Source organism: Lathyrus oleraceus, chromosome 7 (assembly GCF_024323335.1).
Source record: "Lathyrus oleraceus cultivar Zhongwan6 chromosome 7, CAAS_Psat_ZW6_1.0, whole genome shotgun sequence".
Lineage (NCBI taxonomy): Eukaryota > Viridiplantae > Streptophyta > Magnoliopsida > Fabales > Fabaceae > Lathyrus > Lathyrus oleraceus.
In genome coordinates, this window is record NC_066585.1 from 433,506,072 (window position 1) to 433,518,268 (window position 12,197).

The 12,197-nt window shown below is 37.1% G+C and overlaps 1 protein-coding gene across 1 annotated transcript; it reads right to left on the minus strand.

The window, feature by feature from the left end:
* Nucleotides 1–2,226: 2,226 nt before the first annotated feature.
* On the minus strand, nt 2,227–11,816 carry LOC127101374 (uncharacterized). Its single transcript, XM_051038763.1, has 5 exons — nt 11,630–11,816; nt 11,178–11,426; nt 5,302–5,416; nt 2,669–2,787; nt 2,227–2,514 (listed from the first exon to the last, which is right to left on the minus strand). The coding sequence occupies exons 2-5, from the start codon at nt 11,399–11,401 to the stop codon at nt 2,463–2,465; spliced, it is 510 nt and encodes a 169-aa protein (XP_050894720.1). The 5' UTR covers nt 11,402–11,426; nt 11,630–11,816; the 3' UTR covers nt 2,227–2,462.
* Nucleotides 11,817–12,197: the final 381 nt, after the last annotated feature.

Below are 12,197 nucleotides of genomic sequence, written 5' to 3' on the forward strand. Positions count from 1 at the left end.
AAGCTAAAATTTGGCAGATGTCGTGGATTTTGTGAATTTGTACTGACATGTTCTTTATCTATGTGTCGATTTGTAACGCATGTGCAATGGCTGATAATAACGCTGAAAACAACTCTGACAGAGTTAGGTTGGGACGTGTGTTCCAAACCACGCCGGTAGAACGTGAGAGGGTCGCACTTAGGACCGCGAGGCGACTGGTTAATGGTAACTCTTTTGATGGTTCGCAACCATAAAATTCGTAGCACCTAGATTTTTCTTCTCGCAGTCGTCTCTCTCAAACATCCACTTCATGGGGCCACGAGTCCCCAAATGATGCAACAGACCTAAAATCCCTGAAGGTCGGGAGAAAACCGCTGGCCCATTAGAGAGTTATCCATGAGGCCCATTTGGAACCTCCTTACTTCATCTCTATGCAGATCATGTTGCTAGGCATATTTGGGAAGGAGATGTATATTTTTTTTTCTTTTGCAATACATATGTTTTCAACTAATTAAATCGATATTGATGATAATATTTTCTTTTTACATAAGCATACATGTTTGAAATAGGTAAACCATGAGCATGAGATATTGGAGTTGTGGCAGGCCACTGTTAATTGGTTTCAGGATGTTTCCCACTATTCTGGTTTTTCCGATTTATGTTATGCTACGTACATGACCATATCCCATGGCATGTAGACGCCTTTTGCTAAGAGGTGGCATTCAGAGACCCCGTCTTTCCACCTTCCTATAGGTGAGATGACATTACTTTAGATGACATCTCATGCATCTTCCAATAAGGGGAAAATTATTATGTCATATGAGGAACGATTAAAAGGAAGGCGTCAATATGACGATCACCCATTTGAGGGTTGGCCCAGTTTAGGCCTCACATGAGCCACGTGACACAAAAGGTGTTCATGCTAGCTTTAATTTTTTGAAAAAGTTTTATAAAGATCATTTGCAGAAGGTTGTTGACACCGAAGGCAGTGATGACATGCAGGTTGATTTTAGTGAAACATGATTTTAGTTTGATTTTACTTTAATATAACTTCGTCTAAAAAATTACAATGTTGGAATAATGGTGCTGCTCTGAAATGATTTATGAAGATTTTCAGAGATACATCTCCAAAAATAATTTCCCTTACAATTAATATGTTTTTAAGACCTTTAAAATATTTCATGGGACATTTCAGAGATGCATCTCCGAACCATATTTTGTTTAATATAGACTGGATTTCATAAAATAAAATAAAAAAATCTAATGTGATTTTAGATGCATCTAAATATGCGTCAAACGCTTAAAAACATTTTTAAATTTTCAGAAGTGTGAAATGTACATTTAAGGGGGTAATGAGCATTTCTCTTTTAAGATAATCACATTTCTTCTTTTACCATCATCAACCTATCAATTCTCTATTCCAAACCAAAATAATATGTATAACAAGAACCATATCTCAATTCATCCACTATAACATCATATACCATAAAACAAATATTCATGAAGAATATCATGTCCCATAAATTGCTATCTATTTTCCCCTACAAAATGACAGAATAATACTGTTTAGCAATAAAAATAAATTTAATAATAATATTATTATAAAAAGTCATTTGAAATCTAACATAAAAGATAACTTAGACAAAATAAAATAAAATATAATATAAATGGTATATGTATCATCAATTAATTTTTTTTTACGAAAAAAACCAGGGAGGGCATGACACCATATAGATAATGGGTTGGGAAGATTTATGTTTCTCTCTTACCCAACCTTACATTTATTTTGATCAGGACTCGAGTAAATATGATTTTGTAAGGGTTCAATTAAGAACGAGTCTCGTTCAATTAAGAACGAGTCAAAGTGAGACGTAATATATATATATATATATATATATATATATATATATATATATATAAGATAAATGGTATATGTATCATCAATTAATTTTTTTTTTATGAAGAAAACACGGGGAGGGCATGGCACCATATAGATGATGGGTCCGGAAGATTTATGTTTCTCTCTTACCCAACCTTACATTTATTTTGATCAGAACTCGAGTAAATATGATTTTATAAGGGTTCAATTAAGAACGAGTCAAAGTGAGACTTAATCCGTGTGTATATATATATATATATATATATATATATATATATATATATATATATATATATATATATATATATATATATATATATATATATATATATATATCCACAAAAGCCAAAACGAGTTGACACTGCATAGGAAACAAAGTGACAATAATGATTCAGTCCTTCTTTAGTTTAATTTTGAGCAATGAATTCCGATCAAGTATTAACTAACATTGTCACACCATGTATTGCAGTAACATAAACATAAACAGCAAGTGAGGCATTCCCAAAAGTCTGTGACTGATAATGCAGTGACCACCATGCATAACAAGGGATTTTACAACACATGTGTTCATCGGTAATAAGGGTAAATTGTAACCGTTCAGCTTCTATGCAATGCCTCTGACATACTGGTCCAACGTTGTATTGAACAGCTCAGACCTATGAAAATTCATCAAACCATTGAAAAAACCTTTATTTCTTTCCCGATGAACAACTCGCAATATATATATATATATATATATATATATATATATATATATATATATATATAATCCATAAATCCATTACACAACAGAAGTAAATGTTATGTTACCTGATAGGAGATCCGGGTGTATAGAGTGGATTCTTGACAACATATTCAACATACAAGTTGTAGATATACTTTAAGGAATCCCGGAGATCACCGGTTCTAGGATGAGTTACCAAAATAATCTGCATGAAGCATGGAAGTGTTACAACTTACAATACAGTTAGTATGACAAGGAACAATATATGAATATTGCTTTTTTGATTGTTTTTCTGAAAGCACAAAATGACAATTCTTGTGACTTTTTGCTGTAATATAACTGTTGAGTTTTTAAATAGTTCATGGTTTTAGTAGTAGTGTATCTTACTTTACACAACTTTTCTAATAAAACTCGGAAAATTTAAGTGAAATCTACCTTAACTCAATTATCAACTACCATTGTGCTGACAGACCAATGCCAGACAAAGATCATAGCAGCATAAAAAGCATGAATGTAAATCAGAAGCTCACAACTATATACTGAAGAATTGAGAGAACAAGAGAATATTATTCAGTCATCAGCCTACAATGTTATTTCTTTTATGCTATCCACAGCTCTAGAGTAAATAGCCGTGTTCATCACTGGCTTATTTTTGTTGGGGCCATATTAGTCCCCTCAACACAAGAATAAAAAATTAAAATAAAAAAGTTTGTGGTTTCCAAAAAATAAACCTGTTAACCACATTCACACTTTGGATCTAGCCACTCATGTTAAAACCATATACGTGGAACATAATCCTATGATGAGCATGTTAAATGCATATTGCAATTGCATACACAACTAACATATGACTTCGAGGTCCACGCGTTACTCATTTTAGTTTTCGCATTAAAAATTAAAAGCAATGTATTAATTATATCTTGCTTTCCCAGTAGTCCTGTCCAAGTTGCTACCCAGCCCCCCCAGCTGGTGAAACAACTCAACTGAACATACACCACCAAGTCCTAATGATCTAAACCCCACCAGCAACCATACAACAATCAAAGCCAACAATCTGATTGGTTTCTATATCTAGTTAGCTGTGAAAAGAAGTCAGATAAGCTCTTGTGAATTATGATCAACTTATGAGGGCCAAAAGCCACATTAGGAGATCGACAATCGAAGAATTCTAGGAATCATGTACCTCATGCCGTTGTCTCGGTAGTTACTTATTGGGTATATTTGTAATAAGCTCAAAGCTTAGTAAGCTTTAGCTTGAGCAGGAGCGTTACTAGTATATCTTAAAAAAAAAATTAAAATGGTTCTGCTAGAGGAGATGGCACTTGAACCTAACAACTGCTGTAAAATGGTCTCCATCTCATATATGATTGAGAGGAAACTGAATCGTGTAGGTGCAAACATAGCAACTTCCTGGGGAGCTTCTCACGTCTAGACCCATGGCAAGAGGGATACCAAGTTTAAAATTTCCTGTGTCTTGATTAAACCAGATTTTCAAGCCTTAACAAAGAAGAACAAAGAGGGTGAATAATCTGAAAATAGCTAGGAAAGACCCCATTGAAGATTTTCCAAGCTGATACTGCAATTTATCCTTCAAGAGCTTATGGAGAGGAGGGGGGATAAGGGGTTGAGTTTTAAATGTGGGTGGGAGTAGCACCTATTTGGTATCCTGGTCGCTTAATTAAAGCTTTTGATTGGTGATGGGGGGAGAATGAAGGATCCATAGGTTTTCTATTGACAGTTGAGAACAGAGTAGGCCAAGGAAATTAGAAGATACGGTGCAACGTGATGAATATCCAGGGGATCCTATTAATGGATATGGAATTTTGGAGGGAAATAAGGTATAGGGATGCTTAGGAGGATACCCAATTCTCTTTCTCGTTGAAAGTAGAGTTAGTAAAAACTTCATTGCCACCAAACTAGTGGTCTCTTTAGGATTAACCATCACTAAAACTCAGAAGTTTGGAATTATCCTAAAGGATGGCAGCAATTATTTTTCCAATGTAGAGATGTAATACTTCGGAGACTAGAGCTGGGAAAACAAGTTTGTTGATGGATTCTTGTATTCTGGATAAGACAACTTACAATGTGTCAGGAGAGACCAGACATGACCGCCCGGACAAACAAATTGTGGATTGAATAAAATGATCAACCATAAACCACCCTCACATGAAAAGGACATTTGTCTACCAAAATAAAATAAAATAAAAGGACACTGGGTTTTCCAATTCCTTAAGAATCACAAATACCCTTACTGAAGTTTCCAAAATCACCAAATAAACATATTTTTAATTCCTCATTCCACAGCATCAAACCAAAAACCAATGAGGAATTTGTAAAATTGTTTATTGTTCTGTGACCAACAAGCAGCTTTACAATCCACAATGAAGTGGATAAAGCCAAACACTCCTAAACCAAATATCATCAAACACGTGTGATTAAAATTTCTCACTTTATCTTTTTCTTGTTCTCTATCACTCAAGTTTTTCACTCACAGCTAAGGTAGTGAGGTTAACAAATCTAACATATTTCTGACAGAAAATGTGAATAGCTGCAAAGAATAAATTCCAAATAGCTACATTAACCAATGAATACATGTGCAAAATCCAAGGTGCAAAGAAGTACTTCACCACAAAATTCCAGAATAGGCACCAGGAAGCGACTGCATCCACAAGAATCTAATAAAGGTATATAAGGAAACACATATATAGCTGCATCTTACCTTTATTCCAGAAGGAGTTTCCATGAAACTAAGTTTGTATGTATTAGTGCGAAAACTGTGAAATGAACAACCTTGGCCGGGTAACTGAGGCACGCCAAGGTTCCCTTTCTCGGCACTGCACCATAAGTTGGGGGAAAGGGATTAGACCTACCAGTGCATTCTCTTAACATATACAACAGCAACAATAACATTCATATAATTCCTTATATCTATCATAAAATCCATGAATTGTTGATCATTGTTGCGACAACAAACAAGCAAAGATGAGCAAATATTAAATATGCAAAGCATAAAATATCCATGTGATGAAATGTATTGAAGAATAAGGGATATGCGAAAACTAGAAGAATCAGGATAAAGAATGACATAAGCTTCAAAATAAACAAATATACTATTAAATTCCTAGTGATCAAATTAACCGAAAGTATTATTTGTAGGCATGTTGCTTTTTTATTATGAAGGAAGTCAAGAAACATCATACAACATCAACGTGTACAACTTAGCAAGGCTTAGAGTAGATAAACACGTCCATTTTATTAGAATAGATAATTACTCTTCTCATTTTTAGTTGTAACTGAATTTAGTTGAATGGAAAAGTTAGTTACATGTAAAAGGCAACCGGTTGTACTTTTAGTAACAACCAGTTGACCTGCTACAGCAGGTAGGTTTCAGTACAACTGACATGTGTCAATTTTGCTAGATACAAAAGCCTAAACTGAGCTAGTTCTAATATATCTCTAATACCTCCCACCCACCCACAAACTCATGGGGGACTAGTCACCCTAAGTTTGTGCTTCAATTCAAGAAACTTGTAACTGATTTAAGCCTCTGATGTGAAGAACATTGAGCTGCTTGGCCAAAACTTTTTCTCTGACAAAAAAGAGGTTTATTTCCATGTGCTTGGTCCTGGAATGCAGGATAGGATTGTGAGCCAGCATGACTGACAGACACATAGGATGACTGGAGATCTGGTGGGAACACATAACTCTTAGAAGAGGGTCTAAAGCCAAAGTAGGTTTGTAGTGGCTTTAGCAAGGTTCATGTTCAGTGCTTGATCTGGCCAGCACCGGTTGCTTTTTAGACCACTAGGAGATGAGATTGGAGCCAAACAAGATGGTTGCCCCAGAGGTACTTCTCCTATCATCAGGGTCTGAGGCTCAACCTGCATCACAAAAGACTTGAAGACTTGAAGAGAAGGAAGAGTAGTCGGTGAATGAGGAGAAAGATAAAGACCAAGGTCAATTGTCCCTTTGAGGTATCTAAGGATCCTCTTCACAGCTACCCAATGAGTCTCAAGAGGGTGAGACATGAACTGACACACTTTGTTAGCTGAGTAGGCTATGTCAGGCCTGGTGATGGCTCCCACAACAAACTTGACATAGCCTACTCAGTCAACAAAGTCTGTCGGTTCATGTCTCATCCTCTGGAGACTCCTTAGACATCTCAAAGGGACATTTGACCAAGGCCTCTGTAATGCATATTGGACCTCAGATTCTGATGACAGAAGTAGCACTTTTGGGGAAGATATCTTCTTTGTCTCAAATCTCATATCTTGGTGGTCCAAAAAGCAGCAGGTGGTGGCTAGGTCAAGCACTGAAGCTAAATACAGGAGCCTTGCTCAAGCCATTGCAGATCTTCTCTGGCTTCAGACTCTTCTCCAAGAGCTATGTGTTCCCACCAAATCTCCAATCATGTTGTGTGACAATCAGTCTGCAGTCATGTTTGCTCACAATCCTATAATGCATTCCAGAACCAAGCACATGGAAATTAATCTCTTCTTTGTCAGAGAGAAAGTTCTAGCCAAACAGCTCAACGTTCTTCACATCCCTGGCTCAGATCAGTTATCAAATGTGCTCATCAAGCCCTTAGCCTCCTCCAAGTTTCTTGAATTGAAGCACAAACTTAGGGTGACTAGTGTCCCATGAGTTTGTGGGGGATGGGGGTATTACATATGTATTACGAATAGCTTAGCTAAGAGCTTTGTACTCTAGTAAAACTGACAGTTGTCAATTAACCTATATTCTACCAGTTATAGCATGTCACCAGGTTGTCTATAAGTACAACAAGGTGCCACCTCATGTAACTAACTCTTCAATTCAATACAATTCAGTTACAACTGAAAATGAGAAAAGTAATTACCTATTTTAATAGTTTGAGTGAGTAACAGTCTTGGCTCAAGTCTAGGTTGAGAGAAGTCAGACTTGACTCTAATCTGCATTCTGTGATGGATGATAGGGACTTGGGCAACAGGAACAGCCAAAGGAGGGATAGACATACTATGTTCAGAACAGGAAGTGGAGGCCTTAGAGATGGGGACAGATTAAGAGGTAGGAGAACCACTAGGAGATGAAACTAGTTTAGAGGAAGAAATTTGTGAGGAGATAGACTCAGATTGGACAGGGACATGACTAGGCTCAGGCACATAAGAGGAAGAAGAATGGGAAATAGGAGAAGACAAATTATCATTAGTAGGAAGTGTGTCACGATTATGAAGAGATGGAAATGAAGGGGAAATGGTAAGGGTGGAAGTCAAGAGAGGACAAGGATGCTTCCCTAGGAGAAGATTGCGACAAGGTAGGTTTGGAGAAAAGATCATAATAAGGGAATCTAAGTGCATTAAAGAGGACATCTTTAGAGATATACAACTTACCACTAGGAGAGAGACACCTATAGTCTTTGTGATAAGTAAAGTGCCCAAGAAATATGCACTCATGGGATCTAAAGTCCAACTTGTGAGTATTATAAGGTCTAAGAAGGGGGAAACATGTACATCCAAAAACATTTAAGAAAGCATAATCAAGTTGGAGTTTGAACAAAAGAGTATAGGGAACATGAAAATTAATGGAGGAGGGCAACCTGCTAATGAGATACACAACAGTTGAATGGGCATAGTCCTAATATGTTAAGAGGCAAGTTAGTTTGACTGAAAAGGGTAAGACCAATGTCTGCTATATGCATATGCTTTCTCTCAACTACTCCATTTTGGTGGTATGTGGACAAATAATCCTGTGCACAATGCCTAACTCACTAAGATACTTGGTGAATGGTATGAACTCACCTCCCAGTTATACTGAATGGATTTAATGGGAAGATCAAGTTGGAGTTCAACTAGGCTTTTGAATTGCTTTAAGGTGGACAAAGTTTATGCTCTAGATTAAAGAGATAGATCCAAGTGAACTTAGAATAGACATCTACTATATAATAATTAAAGCCTGGAGATGAGGAGCCAAGTTAAGGTCCTCATAAGTCTCTAAAGGTTTAGTGAATGTTGTGTGTGAAACATGTGAGTGTAGTTTGAGCCTTACCCATACAACAAGCTGAACAAAAATAAATTGTTCTCTTTATTATTAAATGGAATGTTACAACTTTGTAAAACAAGCTTTAGAGAAAGAGTGCTAGGATGGCCTAAGGTGCTACGCAAGGCAGAGAGTCAATAAAAGTAGATAGAACACTTACTACATGCTTATTGAAAACAGAAAAGGACCGAAGAGATGACTTAGCAATTTGTGACCCAGTTATAGGGGAAATTCATAGAGGTTGTCACTCCCAACATGACCCTCAAGCAAGACTGTATCAGATTCCTGAGATTTGACAAGACATTTGTCAGCAGAAAACATGAAATAAACATTGTTATCCCTAGAGAACTGACTAACACTTCAAAGAATTTTAGTGATGGAGGGGACAAGGAGCAAGTTCTTAAGGGTGAGATGTGTGTGAGGTTGGAGAGATGAGGGAAAAGTGTTAAGATCCAGCAAAAGGCATGTGCAAACCTTGTTCATTCCCTTACAGTAAATCTGGTCATGGCCTTCAAAAGGAGTGACTTGTTGAAGATTGTTGACATCATTTGTGACATGGTAGGAAGCCCCTGAGTCTGGAAACCAGGAGGTGGATGTAGAAGGCAAAGCATTGGCAACAAATGTACTCGGAGCATGTGTAATAGGAGGAGCTACTTGAGACGAGGAGTTCCATACATTATTCCCATGGGACATAGAATGACTCTGCCAAGGAGACTGGTTGTAGTAAATAGCATTGTAGCCTGCAAGTTGAAATTGCTGGTTTAACCTGGTTGTGCCAGTAAGTTAGGGCAGAGTGACCATACTTATAGCACACTTGGCATTAGATGGTGTTGTTAGAGAAACGACCTCCCCTGCCACGTCCACTTCTACCACCACGGCCTAGTTTGCTGCCACGAAAAACCTGATAGTCATTCTCAGGATTGGAAGGAGGACCTTGTGGAGGAGAGGAGTCAAGACTAGCTGTTTGAATGTCCTCAGGGTAACAGGTTGAGGCACAGTGTGAGTGAGATTAAGAGACACAATATCAGGCAGAAATTTTTTCTTGAATTTTGAAAGGCGAAGTTCATGAGCAAGCAGCAAAATCTCAACCTCATCCAGTCCCATAAGACCAAATTTGCTCTCAATGACTAAAACAACAAAAGTATAATCTACAAAGAGACCTTCAAGAAACACATCTATGTGATGTGAGCAAGGTATAGGATCTCCAATGGAAGCCAAAGCATAAACTATAGTGTGAATATTTTGGAGATAATCCTGAACAGAGAAATTATCAAGAACAATCACACGACGTTCAACCCTAAGTTGGCTTGCTCTAGCACGCGTTTGCTTTTGAAAGTAATTGAATAACCTGTCCCACAATTGGTGTGCATGTGAGCAGCCAAGATCACGAGAGAGAATCTCACTTGAAAGCATGGATTGCAGCCAGGAAAGCAACATTTGATCCTTCAGCAACCACACTGAATACTCAGGGTTCAAATATCCAACAACGTGAGCACCTTCATCCAGAAACTTGAGAGGAACATGTGTGCATACGACGAACTATGTGAGGTTGTGCGTGCTGATGTACGGCTCAACCTGTTGGCGCCAGAGATGGAAGTTCTTTTCATCGAGCTTTTGCGCGATCTTGAGAGAAAAATTGAGGCGACGTAGGTCCTCAGTCAAAAACGGCACTACTGGCACCGGAGCAGTGGAGACATTGGCGAAAGCGAAAGTCGGCACTGATGGAGGCAACTGGTTGAATGGAAAAGTTAGTTACATGTGAAGGCAACTGGTTGTACTTATAGTAACAACCAGATGACCTGCTACAGCAGGTAGGTTACAATACAATTGACATGTGTCAATTTTGCTACATACAAAAGCCTAAGTTGAGCTAGTACTAATATATCTCTAATACATTTTGGCATTTACATACTCAAACTTAATCTAAATATTAAACCACATATATCTCTAATACATTTTGGCATTTACATACTCAAACTTAATCTAAATATTAAACCACAGTTCTGTCACCAACAGCTTTTCATTTTTATCAACTATAAGCACTCTCTATGCATTGCATAAAAAAATAGTGAATTCTGTGAAAGCTATCCTTGAGAGTCTATTTTTGTAAAGATTGTAAGACTGATAAGTGATAACTTGGAAGCGAAATTAGCAAATTTCACAACACCACATCATAAATTTTCATCAGTAATCCTTATGCTGACGAATAGCATGCTTTGTTTATAGTTGACATTCGTTTGTGCCCAAACATATGTTTGTGCCCAAACATATGTTTGTGACAAAGAAACTCTATCATTACTTTTGTTCCAAAGGTACATTTCAGACTTTCAATTGTAAAAACTCAGTTGGTTCAAATTCTAATACGCTCTGTACTAAACTGCTTATCACGGGACATTAACTATTATAGCCGCTATTTGACGACACTGCAAATATAAACCAAACATACACTAAGCCTCTAGGAGAACAAGCATTCTTCAAATTACTTTTACCGCGATACGTTTTGTATTTAGAAATTAATCATGTTCATGTGGAAATCAACATATAATAATCAAAATCGAAGAGTTAAACATACATATATACCTAGTGGGATCCATCTTGGCAGTTAGTGACTTGAGTGAGAAGAGCAGACCAAACATTAACTTGTGATCTTGTTGAGCATTCAAAGTATGCAGGGGGCGATTCCACTCTCTATAAAGCAAGCATATACCATTTCTATTGAAAACATACAGCATATGGCCATTGTTTCCTGAAGCAGTCAGCGCAGGCGGCGACGGACTAATCTCAGAACCACCAAAGAATTGCATTCTTGATACTTACTGACAATAAACCCTAAACCAAAAATCATAGACACGTGTTAATCACATTACGCATAGAAATTCTTCAAATTCATCCACTAGATAATAAGGTTTACTTAGGATTGGAAAGTTTCGTCGATGGAGGATAGTAAAAATAAAGAAATAAGGGGATCGCGGTTGCAGAGTGGAGATCTGCTTGCCGCAAATCGCATTAGAATTGCATCTGAAAATAAATACCTGGACGAGTTTATCACTGCTTATGGCGGCCGACGCCGAACACCGGCAGCGTTTTCCGGGGAAATGAGTTGAGATCGGGGCGATTTCAACTTTTTGTTTCCGATACAGTGATACTACTACGAGGCGGAAATGGCTGCATTTTATTTTTTTATCAAGCTGCTGAGTTTTTTATGTTGTTTTATTTTAATAATTAAATCTGAAAATTATGTTAAAATGAAATGTATAGTAAAGTTCGGTTAGTAAGGAGTAGACTCACATGTCTGGGTTTAATTTCAGCGGTTGATGTGAGATCTCTCTTTGATTAATGAATCAGGTGTTTGCAGTGTGTTTTGGATGATTTTGAAGTTAAAAATCATCTTGATCATAAGAGAAAAAAGTGTGTATTTTGGTTTGATTCGATTGGCTTTTAGAAATAAAACTGAACCAAATCAATGTAAGTTGATTCAGTTCGATTGATTCATTTTTTTACAAAAACAAATTATAATGTGATACTTGCACATACAGAGGATAACATAATTTTGTGTTTAGTCATTCATATATTACCAAACAACAACAAAACTCATTATAT